The sequence below is a fragment of the Penicillium soppii genome (genome assembly GCF_028829465.1).
Source record: "Penicillium soppii strain IBT 18220 chromosome Unknown utg000006l, whole genome shotgun sequence".
Classification (NCBI taxonomy): Eukaryota; Fungi; Ascomycota; class Eurotiomycetes; order Eurotiales; family Aspergillaceae; genus Penicillium; species Penicillium soppii.
This window is the reverse complement of record NW_026643236.1, coordinates 2968576-2989055: the sequence shown is the minus strand read 5'-3', so window position 1 is coordinate 2989055 and position 20480 is coordinate 2968576. Positions and strand designations below refer to the sequence as shown.

Sequence of the window (20480 nt, the reverse complement as noted above, 5' to 3'; positions counted from 1 at the left end):
GTTATGAGTTTGTTCATTCTCTGGGTATAGGGCTATGATGTACGTAGGCCTTATGAAATTAGACAGCGATATCCTCGTTCCTGTACAGACACTACAGTTAGTAATGATGATCATGAAAATGCCAAGTCCTAATACAAGACTCCTTTGCTTTGTAAATAAAGCACTTATAACATACCATAGCTCAGGCTTCTCCTTCATGAAGTTACCCATCAGATCCTTGCACTCTTGGTTGTCCAAAACAATAACCTCCTTGCCACGGTTCTTCAGCAACTCCTCGCCACCCATGAAGCTCTGGTTTTCACCAATGACCACACGCTTGACCTTGTAGAGAATGCAAGCACCGGTGCACATATCACAGGGTGAGAGGGTGGTGTACATAGTAGCACCCTCGTAAGCAGAGGCTGGCAGACGCCCGGAGTTTTCGAGGGCGGACATCTCAGCCTTAAAAGTGTTAGCAGATTGTACCTCATGATTACACCAGAGTATTATGGCGATTGATATCGATAGATTATATATCAAATCCATATCAGATGGATTAGATCAAGAGTAGAGTCACTGACATGCAAAACGGCGCTTCCCTTCTGCACGCGCATGTTATGACCTCGGCCTAGAATCTTGCCATCCTTGGAGACCAGGGCGGCGCCGATTGGTACACCTCCCTCTGATAGACCCTGCTTGGCCTCTTCGACAGCAGCAATGAATCCCGGATCTTGTTCCATTTTGTGTATTGGGGTGAGTGTCTAAAGGAAACGGAGAGTTTACGATAAGAACGGCAATCTACTCCAAAATCGGAGAATGCCGCACCCCTCTATAACGATGGAACGAGTGGACCCGTGAAGAGCTTTTTTCCGTTTATCGATAAGAGATCTCTTTGTGGCGGTAGTTAAGTGGCGAAGGTTCGAATTTTTGTTTTATGTTACTGGTACGTATTGAATATCTTGAAGTATATAAATTTTATTCATTCGTTGAGAGAATTAGAAAGGACGTTGTGAAGCATGCATATAGAAACAATATTGATCAACTGCATCTCCATTTGTTGAAGTAATTGTACTTATACTATACCTAGGTATAGTTAGATTGAGTTATGTATGGACACCTGGGCAAAAAAAACGCTGAGTCAGCTGCAATCGATTCCAACCTGGAAGGTTCCAAGGTTGAATGGAAGCGCGGAGAAAAACTACGAAGAATGTCGAACGCCGCAGAATCCCGTAGAATCAGCGCTCGGGCCGTAATATACAAGATGTCACCAATAATAGTTGATTGAGAAGTAGTATGGTATTGCAGTTCTGGAAGAATCTTAGTTTTTTATCTCAAAAAATTAGTAGATTAGTTGAAGAGAGACAAAGAAAATCAGTAAAAAGATTATAAATGTTAAGTGGTGGCCCTGGTAATTTATTTGGTCATTTTACGAGCCCCATACAGGTGCCTGGTGTAAAAAAGTTACTCAGCCTTTTTTTGGCTTCGATTATTATTATCCAGACCCTCCTTCTCTTTTCCTCCCCTCCATCCAGCAAGGACATCAACCACCCTCAATTGTTGTCCATCTGGCATTTGTACATTCGTCAAGGTTTTGCTCAAAGACCTTTGTCACCCTTGTTTTCCGCTTCTTCTTGAATCCCAGACCTTACATTAACCTTCATTCGACGGCGCTTCCTATTCCCCCGCACATTCCACAATGGTCAAGGAAACCAAGTTCTACGACACCCTAGGGGTATGTTAAATCCAGAGACTGGCTTTTGAATAGGCTCCACAAGTGATGTCGATCTGACAAGATGGTTTGATTTTAGGTCTCCCCTACGGCTACCGAAGCGCAGCTCAAGACTGCCTACAAGAAGGGTGCTCTTCGGTACCACCCTGGTACGTGATCTCTAATCGATGATCGATATAAAGAAAAATAAACTGACATAGCTTTCTCACATATAGATAAGAACGCCGACAACCCGGAGGCTGCTGAGAAGTTCAAGGAACTCTCGCACGCATATGAGTGTCTATCTGACCCCGAGAAGCGTCAGCTGTATGATCAGCTCGGCGAGGAAGGCTTGGAGCACGGCGGCGGCGGCGGTGGCATGAATGCGGAAGATCTGTTCTCTCAATTCTTCGGCGGCGGCGGCGGCGGCCCCTTCGGTGGAATGTTCGGAGGTGGCATGCGTGACACCGGCCCAAAGAAGGCCCGAACAATCCACCACGTGCACAAGGTTGCCCTTGAGGATATCTACAAGGGTAAGGTATCCAAGTTGGCCCTCCAAAAGTCCGTCATCTGCGGTGGCTGTGATGGCCGCGGTGGTAAGGAGGGAGCGGTCAAGGAGTGCGCGGGCTGCAACGGTAGCGGTATGAAGACCATGATGCGCCAAATGGGCCCCATGATCCAGCGCTTCCAGACCGTTTGCCCTGATTGTAACGGAGAGGGAGAGAGCGTCCGTGACAAGGACCGCTGCAAGAAGTGCAACGGCAAGAAGACCGTCGTTGAGCGCAAGGTGCTTCACGTCCACGTTGACAAGGGTGTGCGCGATGGCCACAAGATTGAGTTCCGCGGCGAAGGTGACCAGATGCCCGGTGTCATGCCCGGCGATGTCGTTTTCGAGATTGAGCAGAAGCCCCACCCCCGCTTCCAGCGCAAGAACGATGATCTCTTCTACCAAGCTGAGATTGACCTGCTTACCGCTCTTGCTGGCGGTGCCATTCACATTGAGCACCTCGATGAGCGGTGGTTGACCGTGAACATCGCCCCTGGCGAGGTTATCGTTCCTGGTATGTTTCCTGTCCCCTACCAGCACAATCTTTGAATGAAACGCTAACAAGTTCCATCAGATGCCATCAAGGTTATCCACGGCCAGGGTATGCCCTCGTTCCGCCACCATGACCACGGTAACCTTTACATCAAGTTCGATGTCAAGTTCCCGGAGAAGGACCAGCTCCAGAACCTCGACCTCCTCGAGAAGGTTCTCCCTCCCCGTGTTCAACAACACACTCCCCCCACCGACGCCATGGTCGAGGACTTCGAGCTCGAGGACCCCCACAACGAGACCGACCAGGCCCGCGCTCACGGCGCAGCTGCCGCCGGCATGGATGAGGACGATGACGATGTGCCCGCCGGCGCTGAGCGCGTGCAGTGTGCTTCTCAGTAAAAGGATTTATCAGAAACCGTGGAAGAGGGGTTGAAGCCAGGCCAGTGATGAAAACTTCGCTTATGATACCATGTGAAGGGGGGTCGCCTTAGCCCCGATTGACACGGGGAACTTTTTTCGTTTTTTTCTTTGCAATGGCGTTTCCTCTTAAGACCTTCAAGATATCATTTTTCTTTTCTCTTTTGTCTCAATCCCAAACCTTTCCTGTAATCCTCTTTTTATCCCCTTCTCGCCTCAACCATCTTGCATCTTTCTCGGTCCTTGCTTGTCTTGCTTTTATTCGCTTGTGCTTTCGCTTTGGGAATCGGGGTTTGTGTGGCGGACTGGAGTTGCGCTGATGGGAAAGCGTCATGAACCGAAGACGGATGGGATGAGACCATGATTGCGAGCCCCGTGACTGGGCCTGGAAAACCTGCGTGCTCGTCAAGGGGCTCTTTGGCGTCTGCAAAGGATTCTGGCATGATCATATCACGGATTTCTTTTTCCTTGTTTTTTCTAGCCCGCACTTTGATGACCTTCCAATAGACATTATGTATTTCGTTTCAATGCATTGCTGACTGGTATGAACTGTTGACGATCTAAGATGCGTAGATGGTGGTAGTTGGTAGTTGGGAGAATACCTAGGTAGAAGGTGGAGTTATAAAAAGTCTCCGGCCTCCAAGTCCTCAAGGTCCCCTGCCTTCCAAGGCTAGTGGGACTCGTTTGGGAGCCTTTGTTCCAGTGCATTCTAGGATGGAAATGAGATCTGGAAGAGCACCTCATAAAGGGACGGGTTGGGCCACTGTTAGCATGTGTCTCGTCCATTCCAGTGCTATGAGGTGTCTCACTATGGAGTAGCAGCCTAGTCGTATCCCTGATTCAGACACAAGATCACCTCTGGGTACCTTTGCTGTCGCATTCTACAGCGCGAGAAGGCTTTATATATTGGACGAAGACCGGTTTTCATCATACACATCCACACATTTGATGACCATACCTACAGTCTGTTTTATGTAAACGGGGCATGGACAACCTTGGAATGAACGACGTGAATTGGAGTACAGACGGCCAAAGCTAATCCTTTGAGGGAGCCTCTTATATACTGATTATGTTTCTCTTTCATGCCCATGGGATGCTTGAATGGCTGATAAACATGCAAGGATATCCTCGCCTTGACTGCATTCATGAACTGATACCCAGAGTTGTCGTGATTCGCGTTAAAGACGAGGAAATGAGACCATGGCCAGAACTGGATAGTAAGAACCGCTGGCTAATCCGGTCAAGAACGTACGTGGCCTTTACTATAACATGAAAAGACGTACATCTAGCGATTATGTCTAAGGACCCTCGGATGCCAGACGATAGCTCGGCCAGTAGGGCACCATCTACGCACGAGTAATGGATCGCATGCCGGCGTAGTAGTCGAATTCCTACATTTCTTGATCACATTACAAGGCAGCGTACCCAATAAAGCCATATCTGAAGACTCGATCTGGTTTACGTGATTTTCAGGAGCTATGGCGACCTAAAGCTCGTCAAGGGTTTCGGTTGATTATGTAGTCATTGGCAGTCCAAATGTTCGCCTCCACGCTTTAGCAACTAATGCTCGGTCTTTGGATTTCATTAGGGCAACCAAAGGCGACAGATGGTAATTTCTGTATGGAGTGATTTGACCATCGGCCATTCTCGCACAAAGGAACTGGCGGCAAGGTAGTCTGGACGAGTCGGAAACTGGCGAATTCCGGTTAGCATGCCAGATGGGCGAAGCAGCTAGGTTATTTGAAAATTTCGCTGGATGAAGCCAAGGTATTCGTGATCATAGAACAGTTAAATTCAACGATCGGGTAAATTAGTTCGGAGTGCCAAGATGGGCATTTTCCACCAGGACTGGATGACAACAGATAGGGGATGATTGTGTCATCCAAGAAAGCAATAGCTCGACACTAGATCGAACTCTGCCGTATGAGAAAAAGGCAAATGTCTTAAGCCAATGAAGACTTGTTTTTATTCTGTAGCCACGTGAATCACCATGCAGGCAGGGAAGGAAATCCCCAGCACACCGAGAGATCGATCACCGCTAATCTCGGTACATTCGCAGCTGACCCCAAGCTTTTGAAAATCGCTGAAAATCGCTTATGTCGAACTACCAAGAGTTTCAAGCTGACTGGCTCCAAATAAGAACCATGACGGTAAAGCCACATCCTCGGGACTCCCCGCAAGAGCGACGGAGCGCTCAACCAACCCTGCATATGCAAGCCTGCATCCAAGGAACACAAGCGAGTACCAAGAATGCATCGTGAAATCAGCCACTCAGACAGAAAAAGAAAATAACCAAGCAATTATATGGCGTGCTCAGGCTGTGAGATCTCCCCGCCAGACGCACCATCTCGTGTCGATATTTCGAAGAGCAAAAAGGGGACTCGGGGATCAAGAAACGGGGATCTCGTAGCGAGAACAATGCCGCTATCGTATATTAGCGGCAGGGGTGTAGCGAGAACGACATGGGAAAGATAAAGAGAGGAAAAGCTAAAGAGGCATCCTAACCAACGGGATCGTCCAGAGGTAAGAATCACAAGCTCCTCGTATAGAACAAGCCGTCAGCCACGGCCAGGGAAGGCGAGGCTGAAACAGTGCCATCTCCGTGGAAAAAGAATGGAAATACTCGTATGAGCACGTAGATCTTGGCTATATCACTAATCAGCTATTTCAGCTGCACGGTGCGTGACGCCACATATTGCCTTTTTTTTTGGCCCCTTCCTGCCGGGGTTATTGCTACTTTCTACAATGTAGGCCGTGAATGGGCAAAGAGAGTCTTGGAATGTGAGTGACAAGAAAGACCTGGATTGTTGCATGTTTTTGGTCGGTATTGCCGAGGATTGCACCAGGCCATGGTGAGCCCAAGAAAGTAAACAAGGGACTCTAATTAGTCCAGAGTGGCCGAATTAGCCTCACACCATATTTAAAGTTGAAAGGGCCTCAGACACCGAGGATCCCAAGAGCTTTAGCTTCGGACGTTACTAAAATGCTAAGGTATAGTGGATTAAATGTTTAACAATAATATCGCAAGCTAACCGTTGACCAACGAGAGAGCTCGATGACGTGATTTAGATCTAAATGACAACTTCACCAGGTGGATAGAATGCAGGAGAAAGCGAACATGCATATTTTTAGCGGGATATCAGATTGAGATGTTTACATTGTAGATTACCTAGGTACCTCTGCGATGACCATTGTCTCGCAAACTGTCGAGGATACCCAAGGGCTTTTCCACTGACCTCATATACAGATATCAGTGGCAAAACGGGGTCTGTGAATTGGCGAACGAATGGGATTTGATCGACGAGTAAATCTCGTTCGAACGGGAGTCAATTGTTCCTCTATGCACCTAACAGATAGAGTAGGGAGCGCCGAGTCCACACGGACCCCTGCCAAGTGAGTCCTTTGTAGTACAGTATGCTAAAGTCGAATTTAATGTGCATGGACGCAATAGGACTGAGGAGACCGCGGAGACCACGCGGCAAATTAGGTGGAGCCGTAGCATGTAGATAAACTCGGAGCGGAAGATGCATACAAGGTACGCAAGAGGCAGCTTATTGCCTTAAAAATACGTATTTTTATAAGTATTAAAAATATTAATCATAATTCATAGGTAAGATGAAATTATAGAATGTAAAAGCTAAGGCAGTGGGGCACAACAATAGAGTTAACAAGAAACCTCTCAGAAGATTCTTGAAACGCCTCAAGCAAAAACGTGGAACTTCGATTCCTTAAGACATTCTTTCACCATCACACGTTGAGATTGCGTGTCCTAAAAGGTCCGTGATTGGTCTTGTGGCCCCACGGGCTGATCTTCTCGGGGCAAAGTTCGTGGAGGCGCATTGTCATTCGTCACTCGCTGCTTGGCATTGTTCGGCTATGTTCTGTTCTCCACGCTCACCATTAAAGATATACTACTGAGAAAAATTCATACAGAGGTCATGAGCTTGGAGTCATGAGAACTACAGAACAGCACATAATGTGCAAGGTATGTGCGACATTGGAAACGACAATTCAAATATAGCCAAGTATTTTCACCAAGTATTTCCACGGGCTCCATATAAGAGCGGATACTCCACGCTCCACGCTCCGTCGTCATCCCTACCAGACCCAGTCGGACTTAGACTTAGAGCCTGCTTGATCGGCTTGCGATCATCGGTGGGCCGGCTGCCGTGTAGAATTCAAATTCCTTTTAAGCAGCTTTCTCGCTTTGATGTGCCAGTTTTGATTCTGGTTCATCTCCTCAGGGAACACATCCAGATATCACCAGTCTAGATCTCGTGTTTTGCTTTTCTTTTTTTCACTTTTTCATTTCAATTTGCCCCTACTAAGCCGAGCTAAGCGGGACAAAATTCAAATGTTAAATTGAATCTGGGGAGTTTAGATATTGCGCCATTTAGTTCCGAATCACGCAGTCCCCCTTTGGTCTTTTTTTATTCTTTTTTTTTATTCTTTGCATATAGGATCGTCTGGTTTGACATCCTCTTTATATTCTTTATATTCCTGATCGTCACTACATTTTTGGATATATTCACATTGTGGTTCGTGGCCTGAAAGCTTCGTCCAATCCCGGCATTTGATATTGTCAACTCCGGTCTGCACAAGCAACCATGAGCGGTGAGACCACCTCCAAGGTGGGCGCTGCCCTGGCAAAAGGTCTCGGTATCAAGGTCGCCTACAGAGATCCTCTGGGCCCGACCCGCGACCCCGTCACCAGAGGCGAATCGACATTCTCTATGGGCACTGTCGACACATATGAATACAACGAGCCCGAACCAACAAGTCTCGACTGGATCCGTGAGGTTCTCCCATCCGGACGTCAAGTGGGCAGATACTTCCTCAACCTGTTCCCGTTCCTCACATGGATTGGCAACTACAACTTGCAATGGCTGTACGGTGATCTGATCGCCGGTATTACCGTGGGTGCAGTCGTTGTACCCCAAGGTATGGCCTACGCCAAATTGGCTGGTCTGGAAGTGCAATATGGATTGTACTCGTCGTTTATGGGAGTTTTGGTTTATTGGTTTTTCGCCACGTCCAAGGATATTACCATTGGGCCTGTGGCTGTTATGTCGACTTTGACTGGAACTATCGTGCTTGAAGTGCAGAAGCAGTACCCGGATTACCCTGCTCATTTGATTGCATCCTCCCTTGCTATTATCTGCGGTGGAATTGTCTTTGTGTTTGGCATGTTGCGTCTTGGATTCATTGTCGACTTCATCCCTCTTCCCGCCATTTCAGCCTTCATGACTGGCTCCGCTCTGAACATTTGCTCAGGACAGGTGTCGACCATGTTGGGCGAGACTGCCTCGTTCAGTACTCGCGGTGCCACCTATAAGATTATCATTAACACCCTCAAGTATCTTCCCACTTCGACTCTGGATGCTGCTATGGGTGTCACTGCCTGCGCTATGCTGTACATTATTCGATCTGCATGCACATTCGCAGCGCGCAAGCAGCCTCACCGGGCCAAGGTGTGGTTCTTCATCTCCACCCTTCGCACCGTGTTTGTAATTCTGTTCTACACCATGATCAGTGCCGCCACGAACCTGCACCGAAAGGACAAGCCGGCCTTTTCTCTCCTCGGCCACGTTCCCCGAGGATTCCAGCAGGCTGCCGTGCCCACTATGGACAGCTACATCATCAAGGCCTATGTTGGCCAACTTCCCGCCGCGGTTATCGTGCTTTTGATTGAGCACATCGCCATTTCGAAGTCCTTTGGCCGCGTCAACAACTACACCATTGACCCCTCCCAGGAATTCGTGGCTATTGGTGTCAGCAACCTTCTCGGTCCTTTCCTCGGTGGCTACCCCGCCACTGGCTCTTTCTCTCGAACTGCCATCAAGTCCAAGGCCGGAGTGCGAACTCCCCTCGCCGGTGTCATTACAGCGCTCGTGGTGTTGTTGGCTATCTACGCTTTGCCTGCTGTCTTCTACTACATCCCCAAGGCGTCTCTGGCTGGTGTTATCATCCACGCTGTCGGTGATTTGATCACTCCCCCGAACACTGTGTATCAGTTCTGGCGTGTTTCTCCGCTTGATGCGATCATCTTCTTCATTGGTGTTATCGTCACCGTCTTCACCTCCATCGAGGATGGTATCTACTGTACCATCTGTGTCTCCGTTGCGGTTCTTCTCTTCCGTGTGGCCAAGGCCCGCGGTCAGTTCTTGGGACGTGTTACCATCCACTCCGTGGTTGGAGATCACCTTTTGGACAGCGATGGAAAGTATGGATCTCTTGCGAACAAGAAGTCTCCCTCTGAGGATGAGGAGGATCACCAACGCACCATTTTCCTTCCCATCAACCACACCGATGGCTCTAACCCCGATATCGATGTGGAGCAGCCCCTCCCCGGTATCTTCATTTACCGGTTTGCCGAAGGCTTCAACTATCCCAACGCCAACCACTACACCGACTTCTTGGTATCAACCATCTTCAAGAACACTCGCCGAACGAACCCCCACGCCTACCGCAACCGCGGCGACCGCCCCTGGAACGACTCCGGTCCCCGCCGCGGCAAGGAAGGCTCCGACGACGACAGTCACCTGCCCCTTCTCCAGGCCGTTATTCTAGACTTTTCATCCGTGAACAACGTCGACGTGACCTCAATTCAGAACCTGATCGATGTGCGCAACCAGCTGGATCTGTACGCCTCCCCGCGCTCCGTGCAATGGCACTTCGCACACATCAACAACCGCTGGACGAAGCGCGGCCTGGCCGCCGCCGGCTTCGGGTACCCGACCCCAATCTCCAGCGAAGGCTTCCACCGGTGGAAGCCCATCTTCAGCGTGGCTGAGATCGAAGGTAGCGCTTCTGCTGCTGCCCACGCCGAGATTATCAACAACCAGCGCGAGCAGTCCTACCACAAGAGCGAGGATGTGGAGAACGGACTCAAGAGCGAGTCCAGTGCTGTTGAGCGCGAGACTCATGGCATTGAGAGCTCGGGCTCCGAACACTCCGATATTATTCACGAAGACAAGTTCCAGCAGGATATCACCGCCAGCAAGGCTTATGACAGCCGTCGCAAGGTTGCGCTCGTGCAGGGCATGAACAGACCATTCTTCCACATTGATTTGACGAGTGCGCTCCAGAGTGCCGTTGCGAACTCTTCGGACGAGATTCCACACATTGGTTGATTTGCCATTCTAGTTTTCTTTTTCTTTTCCTTTTTCTCTTTCAATCATCTTCGATTTGCATAATATGTGTTGCATGCACCCCCCTGCATTGATCATGGATCCCTGGTTTGGATAATGATTCGATATGCCCCGATTATGACCTGTTAATATCATTTTCGCCCCCTTGTTTCATATTGCACATTATCACATTTGCCGCTGTCACTCAGCATTGTCTATATTGGATGCGTTTTTTCTTGGACATGGACATCCTGTTGTTGATATTCTTTCGGCGCTATCCCCATTGGTTTGCGTGGGTTGGTTTATTTGGACTGGGTCTTGTTTTGGACCTTTAGGATTTTGGAAGAAAAGGATGGAATGGATTCGGGTTTTGCTTGAGTTCCACTCCTAGGGAGATACCCTTTTGATTACATATGTATCTTTGATAGACCAATTGCTTGGTGAATATATTCCCTCTCAGCGTTTCAACATGGACATTGCCAGTGTAGTCCCAGAATCACATTGCGCCTAGAAAGTCTGTCGATACCCTCAGACAGCACTTTATTATGTAGTTTTCTTCGATACACTTAATGACTTTCTACCAGTCGGTTTAAGTCTTTCTTGATATTCTTGGTAGTTTCATCTTCGTCCCTTTTCTTCTGGATTGGGTATAGTCAAAATAATTGGGCATTCAAGTTGCCAATAAGTCAAGCTTGAGATCTGGACCGCATATGTTTGTGCATTGCATTTTATTTGATTGTCACACGAGTGTTATAGTGCCCTTCATGCTAATAAGTACCCCCTTCTTTTACATGGTGATAGTGCCTATATGGCAATGACTCCATCTAAAACCCCCAATATTCCCTCTCCTTCTGAGCAAAAGCACATTAATTTCGCTTTAGCTAAGGATCGGATTAGCATCGAGCTTTGCTTCGGGCATATAGTGAAATTATGCAAAGAGACCTCGGGATGGAACTAAAGGCAGAACAAAGTATTGAATCGAGGGCATTAGGGACTGAACAGTTCATAGCGGTGCAAGTAAACAATATAACGGTTTGTATAACCTTGGAGGAGGGGATAACCAGGTCTCAACGCACTTTGGCGTGTAGCCACCTACTTACGGTAGAGGAGTATCTATTGGCATTTGGCTCAAACCCGAGCAGATTACGCCTGGGGTTGGGGTTGAGACTGGAATCAATCGTAATCGTTTGAAATGGATAGAAGGGATAGACCTCCTATATGGATATTAGCAAATTATTATATATATCTTTGCAGGCATGAAACGCAGCAACTTTGGTAGCGGATTGTGTAGCTCTCCAGGTTTTTGGCATCGCTACTACCTCCCCATACCATTCAAGTCAGCTTCTAATATACTTAGAAACACTTTGATAGTGAATTTAGCGATTGGTCTGCCGGTTGCCCTCATTGGCGATTTGACTACGCAAAGCTTTATTACCGTAGAGGGTCCGAAATTGAGCTTTATAAGTACATGCTATTTCTAGCAATAACATGCCGTCTTTATCGCTTGAGATAAACCTAGGGGCCGGGTTAAGAGTGGCAAGCCCATCGCCATAGGGAGGCCCAAGCCATGAGAATGGCCATCCTCAGGGCTTAGGGTATAGTCATAGGCAGCGGTCGCGGGGGTGGTTCAAATCCGTGTTGCATGTACGTAGTAAGACCCAGATCTAAGGCCAAAGCAACTGCTTCACCCATTGACAATCGCCCTTACTCCAAACATATCGCAATCGCTGATGAAGCCGACTGGCATCGCCCTGCCAAAACTCAACAGAACTAGCATCAACAGCATAAACCCTCCACTTCTCAACCCCAGTCATAGAATTCTTCCCTAAAGCCTCCTCAGTAGCAATTAACTTCCTCTCCAAATCCTTCCAGTCACCAAGGACCTCACTCTGCTCCGACGCAACAGCACCAACCTTCGAAGCAACAGGTCTAGCCTGATAATCCAACGCACTCTCCTCGTCAGGCAACGCAATAGCTATCCCCCTAACCCTCACTTGTCTAGCAAGCAAGGGCCAATAGAAAGTTAAAGCCGCAGCTCCATTCCCAGCCAACTGTTTGCCTTTGGGACTGTCAGCCTTGACGGCGAAATGCCAGCCGCGATTATCAACGTTCTTGAGGATGAGGACACGCGCATCTGGGCATCCTTCTTCGTCGACTGTTGAGAGCGTCATGGCGTGTGGTTCACGCACGTTTGCTGTCACAGCTTCGTGGAACCAATTCTTGAAGGCATCTTGGGGGGTTGGGGGGAATTTGTCGAAATTTAGGGGTGGGAAGGGTCCTTCTAGAACTTTTGTGTTGCGGAGTTCTGTTCTGAAAGATGTACCGTCAATCGACATGATGCTTGCGTTTTGCTTGCGTTTTGTAGTTCTGTGTTGTGGATGAGTTTCTGGATGTTGGGTAAGTTGAACCATGGATGGAGGATTTTACCTCTGAGTATCATGTAGATATCTCTAGGCTCTTTGATGGTTCAATATCCTGGCTATATGTTCAAGACTTTGATATCTTTATATGTGGGCAGACCGACTTCGGCCCAGCGTATTCGTGAGTCACTATGCATGACGCACCCGGACTTCTTGCCGTCGGTGTCCGATTTCGCTATACCTCCGATTGCTGCTCTGTCTCTGGCCATCTTACCATGACCAATGGCCGACCCGCCCATTGGTCTATCTCACCGAATACAAGATTCTCATTCAATGCAATATACCTATTTTAAGTATCCTATGTATGTGGTTAATATATAAAGATACATAAAGGTACTTCTCAAACATCCTCAAACATCTAAGACTAATAGCTTTATGGTATGTATTTTTGGTCTTCGATAGTATTCTCATCTATATAACTAAGTGCTCAATAAATGCTATCAGGTGAATTTCCAGAGGGTATCCGCTACGTATTTGTCGCTTTTTAATCATGTTCAAATCCCTATAATTACCAGAATTAGAATTAGGGATAATAAGATACAGTGGTTTTCGCACATTTCTATTGACCAGGTCAGAATAGCATCCGACATTTGTGCCTAATGCCATTGCCTGTAATAGCCTACACTGGAAGCATAATCTCTTCATTATTGTATAAAGCAGTCGATATAGTTAGGAGAAAGGGGTAAGGTATTGAAAAGCTATAAGCTAGTAAAAAAATGGCTCTAATAAGAGATCAATCAAGGCTTTCTATATAGACAGGTATCTAATAAGGCTTAGAATCATTTGTATCAAAATTACACATTGATTCCTACATGTATATGTATTGTCGTTCTTTTGCTCAGAGGGCTTGGCAAAAACCTGGCCACAGCTAGACGCCGCAACGCCAAAGTGAATAATGATGTTGAACCGCTCTACTCCGTACGGATGAATAATCGATCATCCAAAAAACACGCCCTGTTACCAACACGCCTCCACATTTGCCGAGTCTACCCGCTAAGGTCAGATCCACATACCGGCCAAAGACGCAAGCTGCAGCTAGATTGACTTCCAAAAAGAGGCATGGATATGCCTTGAGGATGAGTAAAACAATGGTATATATATCGACAAGCTTGAAAGCGATTTAAAGAAATACTTGAGGTGAAACAAGAAGCTTAAAATCCAGGATGTGTCACAAATATTTCCTAATGCGTACTAGCGCATGAGCCTTCCGCGAACATCTATATCATTTTTCTATTACAATTTCACCGGCCATGGATTCCTCTCATTGGTCACATATGCGACATATGTGAATATATTCTGGTTACTCACCTCACTTCCTCCATCTCCCTACCATTCCCCAGCCATGGCCCAATCAACGGCAACGGGAATCTCCCTCCAAGACCTAAACAGAACCGGTCTCGAAGAAAGACCCAGAGCAGCCAACCATGACCTCTCCGCGACCCCTTCAGAAACAGATATCATGCAACAATCCCTACTAGCCGACTCTCAGGTCCCCGACGGTGGCGAAGCCTGGGTTGTGATATCCGGCTGCGCAGTGGTCACATGGTGGTTCATTGGAACCAGCTACTGCTGGGGAATCCTCCAAGCAGCACTAGTAAAAGAGGGCGTTTCATCATCGTCAACGCTGGCATTTGTCGGGTCCCTTGCTACAGCATGTATTTCTTTCCTGGGAATCCTGAATGCGCGTATAATTCGAAAATTGGGAACGAGAGTATCTGCCATGGCGGGTGTTTTCTTTCTTGGGTTGGGGGAGGTGTTGAGCGGGTTTTCGGCGATGAGTATCGGGGGATTGTTTGCTACGGCTGGAGTTGTGATGGGGATTGGAATTAGGTAAGTGAACAACTGAATCTTGGAACTATGTTCCTGTTCATTTGTATGGAATCTAACCTTTTACAGTCTCTGTTTCATGGTTGTGTCCGTTACGCCGGCGCAGTACTTCCGCAAGAAGCGCGGGATTGCCAATGGCATTGTCTATGCGGCGGGTGGACTGGGTGGTGCTGTGATCAGTTTTGTGATGAATGCACTGCTTGACCGCGTCGGCGTGCAATGGACGTTCCGCATCATCGGATTTGCGACCTGGGGCACCGGTTTGCCGGCTGCATATCTGATCAAGCAGCGGGTTCCTATTCCACCTTCAGCGATTGTGGACTGGTATGTATATTCTATCGCTAATGCATCTGAGATTTATCTGACATATTTACTAGGCGTTTATTCCGTGACATCCGCTTCGTGCTTCTCTTCGCAATGGGCGCTATTGCGACATTCCCCCTCTTAGTCCCACCGTTCTTCTTGCCACTTTTCACTGCCTCGCTGGGGATGTCGTCCGGTACAGGAGCGGGTATCGTGGCGGCGTTCAATTTCTCTTCAGCTCTGGGCAGATTGCTATGTGGGCTTTGCAGTGATTTCGTCGGGCCGCTAAACACGCTGTTTATTTCCCTTCTGCTGAGCGCACTGAGTATGCTTATTATTTGGCCTATTTCGACTTCTTTGGGTCCTTTGATTGTATTTGTCATTGTGAACGGCATGGCTAATGGTGGGTTCTTTTCTACTATGCCTACTGTCGTTGGTAATACGTTTGGATCGGCAAGAGTGTCTGTTGTTATGGGGATGGTTGTCACTGGCTGGGCTGGAGGGTATTTGCTGGTAAGTTCGAATCGTTTCAATTCCTTTTGGGCAGTTGTATGTCTCTAAGTCGGGCTTAGGTTGCTGACTGTTTGTTAGGGCGCACCGATCGCCGGATTTATCCTCGATGCCGCTGGTGGCGAGAAAAGTGGAATCACTGGTTATCGTCCAGCTATCTTATATGCCGGTTCGATGACTGTCGTTGCCGCTTTGATTGGACTGTCTATCCGGTTGAAGACCGACAAGCATTTGCTTAAGAGGCTCTAAAGTTGAGTTTGGTACGTAGCACTTTAATGTGCAGAGAAAAATGGAGCTTTGAACTGGATATTCTTCTTTCAGTAGATACAATGAACATAAATTAAAGTAAAGAAAGAAAATTGAGTGTTCAAACCTGCTACACACCATGGGAGCTATAAATTTGTAGTATGCCGATGTACCGCCAAAAGGCCGAGGTTAACCATTCTAAGTACTGCGAAGTACGCCGCATCCGCCAGAACGTTCGATTCGAATGTTTTGTCTTTTTTGTTTTTCAAATTAACAATATCACTACTTGAAGCATATCACAATGGCTACAAGAGCACTCAACTACCTAAGGCCAGTGCTGCGCAACAATTGCACAATTGGCTCGCGTCACATTTCACCAATCAAAACATGGGCCCGATATAGTTCCCATTCGCCCATGGGATCGACTACTACCAACACACGCAAGAAAGTCACCATTCAAACTATTCAAAGCCTATACAAAAAGAACGAACCGATCACAGTCCTCACAGCGTCGGACTTCCCCAGCGGTCATGTCGCCGACTCCGCAGGCATGGAAATCGTGCTTGTAGGCGATAGCCTAGCAATGGTTGCCATGGGCATGGAAGACACAAACGAAGTAACAATGGAAGAGATGCTCCTGCACTGCCGGAGTGTGAACCGAGCCGTCAAAAGCGCCTTTACAGTGAGTACACACATGCATACCATCAACCGCAAACACGCAAACATCTCTAACCCACATCCCAGATCGCAGATCTACCCATGGGCTCATACGAGATATCCCCAGAGCAAGCGCTGACCTCTGCCGTGCGGATGGTCAAAGAAGGCGGCATGAAGTGTGTGAAGCTCGAAGGCGGCGCCGAAATGGCACCGACCATCGCGAAGATCTCCCAAGCCGGAATCCCCGTCATGGCGCATATCGGGCTCACGCCACAGCGGCAGCACTCTCTCGGTGGGTTCCGCGTGCAGGGCAAATCGGCCGCGGGCGCGGTGAAGCTGCTCCGTGATGCGCTGGCTGTGCAGAAGGCTGGTGCTTGTATGGTTCTTATAGAGGCGGTGCCGCCTGAGATTGCGACGATTGTGACGCGGCGGCTGAGCGTCCCGACTATTGGCATTGGGTCTGGCAATGGATGTTCCGGGCAGGTTCTGGTTCAGGTTGATATGTTAGGGAATTTCCCGGCTGGGCGGTTCTTGCCTAAGTTTGTTAAGACTTATGCGGATGTTTGGGGCGAGGCGAGGAGGGGTATTGAGGCTTATAAGAAGGAGGTTAAGAGTAGGGCTTTTCCTTCGGAGGAATTCACGTATGCTGTTTCAAAGGAGGCGCTTGAGGAGTTTGAGAAGGTTGTTGATGAGATTGAATGTGAGAGTCAGTGATTTATTAATTCCATGATAGTATGCATACTGGTTCGAATCTACACGGGCGTTGGACACAAAGCGACCTCAGGCGTTGATCGACTGTATGCAACATTCATTCATACGCATAATGTACAATCCAACTAAAATAAACCAGGCGACTCCCCGGCCTTATACCCATCCATCCCAAGATAATCCACCTCTCACCTCAAAACACCACCAACACCCGCCCATCCAAGGACAAACCCACTCAGCGCCTCGCTCATAACACCACCACCAAACCAAACATCCCTCCAAGCACCCTTACGGAGGATCTTCCTCGAACCCGCCTTTCCACCAAGCTGCATGCGCACAGTCTGACTCTTCTCATCCATCTCCACAACACCCTCAATTTCACCAGGGTTACTACCCGGGAAGAAAGAGCCGGCACCTGCACCCCCAGAGCGGTGGATCAGGACTGCATGGAAGAGGCCGGACACTAGGATTGTGCCTAGGAAGTAGAAGGCGAAGCCGTAGGTTGATTGCAATGCTAGGATTCCTGCGGACAGACCCAGGAGGAAGGAGGTCAAGCTGTGGAGGGAGGAGAGGACCTATTGAAGGCGTGATTAGTGATATGGAATGAGAGAGGATAGCGATTTGTGTTTGGCTTGGATTTTGAAGGGAATTGGGTTGGTTAGGGGTGGGCTGGTGGAACGGAGGAGATCATACGCGGTTGTTGTGCTGAACGGACTCGGGCACAAGAGGGTTGATGAGCAGGGAGAGTTCCTGCTTTGTTGGTGCCATTGTGGCTCTTGGCCGACTTCCGGTTGACTGGGGATACGTTGAGTCGGACTTGGATTCGAGTAGTCAAGCTGAATTTCGGCGTCGTAAGGATCACAGCTCAAGTGGTCTTTTGGTGAACCTTGATGGAGGCAATAATACAACTGCTTTAAACCAGCTACACACGTTGTACCAAGGATTCAGAAGAATCGTAGCCGGCTCTGTCGATCGGTGGTGGTCAGAGGTGGAGGTGGCAGCGCGGGTTTCTGCACCGATGTCCCGACAAACCCATCCATCGCACATCGTACTATAAACACGTAGTTAACTAAATACATACATGCAGTACAACATTCTTTGTAGTCATATAAAATATACAAATTTTCACTCGGAGAAGACTGAATAAAATAAATCATGTTCATATCTACTATTATCCCGAATCCAATGTTCAATAATTCCAATTCCATCTCATGAATCCATTCACATCACAGCGTTTGATACATTTCAAGTCCCATGTCTTCCTTCCATTATGCCGCAGAAATTGCAGAAAGAAAATGCCAGTTCCATGAAGCCGCTGGCTTGAAAAATCAAGATACTAAATGTTTCAAACAAGATTTTCAAATTTGCCATCACCGCGGGCCTCCTTGACCTGCTCGAAGACCTAGCGAAGGAAAACGTCAGCGAGATTCGACCAAAGAAAAATGATTCTTAAAGCTTACCTTAAGCATCTTATTACGCGCACCAAGGGCATTGACACCACGATCCTCGAGCGCCTTGTCGTCCAGTTCAACCAACTCTGTCCACTGCAAATCCTTCAGGTTATCGGTGTACTTGTGCAGCCTGAGGGATCGCAGCCAGCTGGGGATATCCTTCAGAAGGGCGGGGTCGGTGGGATCCTCTGGCGGCTTCGAGCTGCCACGGCGACCACGGGGAGAGCGGCCTCGCGCAACCTCCGAGTGATCAGACAAGTAGCCCTCACTACCCGCAAAGTGGTTGTTGTTGATGCCGAACGGATTGAGACTATTACCCATGAGAGGGTTGTTCGGGTCATAAGCCGCCAGGAATCCGTTGTTCTGGGGTGAAGTGAATCCCATCGGGGTCAGGCCACCACCCTGCATGACAATACCGGGTGATGTTGGGCGGGACCGTCTACCGGCCATGGCCGCCTGCTGCTGAGCCTGCAAAGCGACTAGCTGCTGATTATTGAGGATCTGACCACCCACCAAGTGCTGTCCGCCGAGACCTGGGCTAGCCAGACCTTGGTTGATACTTGGGTTACCATGAGGGTTTCTGCCCTGGCCGTCATTGGAGCGAGAACGGCGATACTTGCGTGCATCGTCCAAAGCAATGCGGTTGTTCACCGTCGACAAAGCTGCCAGCTTCATTGCCGTGGCATTGGCAACCATGTCCGCATGGTTGTTGGGGTTTTGGAGGGACTGCTGACCGAAACTCGCAGTCATCGGGGTGTTGGTCATCGAAGCCCAGCTATGGTTTCCAACGTTGTAGGGCGAGAGCAGAGGAGGCTCAATGTCAGAGGAAGGAATGTTGGCGGTTTGCGGAAGAGGCGAGCGCATGCCCGAGGGCTGGCTGAACTGGCCCATGGGCTGGTGTCCGGAAGATGACTTGGGGCGAGCGATCGGAGGCTGAGTATCGGAAAGACCGCGCTGAGCCCACGGGGAAGCAGGTGGTTGGCCCAGACTGTCCGAGTTGTTATCAGGCGCCGAGATGGTGGGGGCAACAAAAGAGGCACGGTCGAAGACTGCACTGTTACGGTTCGAGGGAGGTGCATTGCCAGTTTGCTGAGTGAACTCGGCCTTCTTCTTCGCGATTGCGGCAGCGGCATCTGGGAACATCGCATTGATAGTAGAGGGGTCGAGACCGGAGTTCCGCTTCGCGCCAGGGGAAGGTGGGGGCCGTCCAAGGGAGTTGCGAGAGGAGTCCATGTTGAGCTTTGACATAGCATCGCTCAAGCGGCTGGACATAGCATCTATACGAAGAAAGAAGGTCAGTGACATTCAAGACAAAGTGAAGAACATGACATACCCTTTTCGCCAAAGTTGGCGGGCGAGAGCAAACCGGACATTGGATGACCCTGAGACATTTGCTGCAGGACTTGGATAAAGAACCGAATTTGCACCTGGGTGGTTTGCTGGAGCAAAGCGTATAGTGCAGCGGTTCTCTCGGCTTCACTAAGCACACGGAACCATTGCTCGATGGCGCTGAGTTCATCCTTGAAATCCTGGTCAAGGGTGGCAGCCGCCATTTCCTCCAAAGTGGTCTCATACTGATCGATATCCGCAAGCCACTGCTGGGCAGCACGATCCAAAGCATCTTCCGTCGCATTCTGACCCTGGGACTGTTGATTGAAGAAGACTTCAGATGAGGGACGGATGCTTCGGGAGGACAACGGCGATGGAAACCCGGACATGTCTGCCGAAGCCCGCAGCTGGTGCGATCCGAGGTTTCGAGACGAAGAGGGTGGACGAAGATTCGAATTGGAAGCCTCGGGGGTGCTGTTGCGGTTTCCAATAATATGACTGGCCATGGTTTACAGGCAACGTGGTGGGAGTAGTAAATACAGGAAACGATTACTGCAAAACACCTGCAGCACCTGCTGAGTTTGCGTAACGAATAGAATCAAATATCCCTGAATCAGGATCCCGGCCAAGATCCCTTGAGAAGAAAAAAAAGACCTAAACCTCGAACTTTCAGGCGACAACGATCGGGGGCACAGACCAGTCCAGTGGGCTGCACCTCGAAATCTGTTGGAAAAATTAAGGCCTGGAACGAAAGGA

The 20480-nt window shown here is 48.8% G+C and overlaps 9 protein-coding genes across 9 annotated transcripts; 4 read left to right on the top strand and 5 right to left on the bottom strand.

The window, feature by feature from the left end:
• Positions 1-58: 58 nt before the first annotated feature.
• On the bottom strand, positions 59-719 carry N7529_008500 (cytosine deaminase; the record flags this gene model as incomplete). Its single annotated transcript, XM_057244027.1, has 3 exons — positions 59-80; positions 176-441; positions 561-719. The coding sequence occupies 3 exons, from the start codon at positions 717-719 to the stop codon at positions 59-61; spliced, it is 447 nt and encodes a 148-aa protein (XP_057095565.1).
• A 956-nt stretch (positions 720-1675) lies between these two features.
• On the top strand, positions 1676-3125 carry N7529_008499 (type I HSP40 co-chaperone YDJ1; the record flags this gene model as incomplete). Its single annotated transcript, XM_057244026.1, has 4 exons — positions 1676-1711; positions 1788-1857; positions 1924-2748; positions 2809-3125. The coding sequence occupies 4 exons, from the start codon at positions 1676-1678 to the stop codon at positions 3123-3125; spliced, it is 1248 nt and encodes a 415-aa protein (XP_057095564.1).
• A 218-nt stretch (positions 3126-3343) lies between these two features.
• N7529_008498 (uncharacterized protein) lies at positions 3344-3586 on the bottom strand (the record flags this gene model as incomplete). Its single annotated transcript, XM_057244025.1, has 1 exon — positions 3344-3586. The coding sequence occupies one exon, from the start codon at positions 3584-3586 to the stop codon at positions 3344-3346; it is 243 nt and encodes an 80-aa protein (XP_057095563.1).
• A 4164-nt stretch (positions 3587-7750) lies between these two features.
• On the top strand, positions 7751-10276 carry N7529_008497 (SLC26/SulP family anion transporter; the record flags this gene model as incomplete). The annotated part of the gene is made up of 1 exon (XM_057244024.1): positions 7751-10276. One exon carries the CDS (start codon positions 7751-7753, stop codon positions 10274-10276), a length of 2526 nt encoding a protein of 841 aa, XP_057095562.1.
• A 1661-nt stretch (positions 10277-11937) lies between these two features.
• N7529_008496 (pyridoxine/pyridoxamine 5'-phosphate oxidase) lies at positions 11938-12609 on the bottom strand (the record flags this gene model as incomplete). The annotated part of the gene is made up of 1 exon (XM_057244023.1): positions 11938-12609. One exon carries the CDS (start codon positions 12607-12609, stop codon positions 11938-11940), a length of 672 nt encoding a protein of 223 aa, XP_057095561.1.
• A 1426-nt stretch (positions 12610-14035) lies between these two features.
• N7529_008495 (Major facilitator superfamily domain general substrate transporter) lies at positions 14036-15582 on the top strand (the record flags this gene model as incomplete). Its single annotated transcript, XM_057244022.1, has 4 exons — positions 14036-14523; positions 14590-14844; positions 14898-15336; positions 15415-15582. The coding sequence occupies 4 exons, from the start codon at positions 14036-14038 to the stop codon at positions 15580-15582; spliced, it is 1350 nt and encodes a 449-aa protein (XP_057095560.1).
• A 298-nt stretch (positions 15583-15880) lies between these two features.
• Positions 15881-16950, top strand: N7529_008494 (3-methyl-2-oxobutanoate hydroxymethyltransferase; the record flags this gene model as incomplete). Its single annotated transcript, XM_057244021.1, has 2 exons — positions 15881-16261; positions 16324-16950. 2 exons carry the CDS (start codon positions 15881-15883, stop codon positions 16948-16950), a joined length of 1008 nt encoding a protein of 335 aa, XP_057095559.1.
• A 182-nt stretch (positions 16951-17132) lies between these two features.
• Positions 17133-17712, bottom strand: N7529_008493 (EMC6 family protein; the record flags this gene model as incomplete). Its single annotated transcript, XM_057244020.1, has 2 exons — positions 17133-17519; positions 17638-17712. The coding sequence occupies 2 exons, from the start codon at positions 17710-17712 to the stop codon at positions 17133-17135; spliced, it is 462 nt and encodes a 153-aa protein (XP_057095558.1).
• Positions 17713-18289: 577 nt separating this feature from the next.
• On the bottom strand, positions 18290-20230 carry N7529_008492 (RNA-binding protein VTS1; the record flags this gene model as incomplete). The annotated part of the gene is made up of 3 exons (XM_057244019.1): positions 18290-18346; positions 18405-19672; positions 19729-20230. The coding sequence occupies 3 exons, from the start codon at positions 20228-20230 to the stop codon at positions 18290-18292; spliced, it is 1827 nt and encodes a 608-aa protein (XP_057095557.1).
• Between the last annotated feature and the right edge of the window lie 250 nt (positions 20231-20480).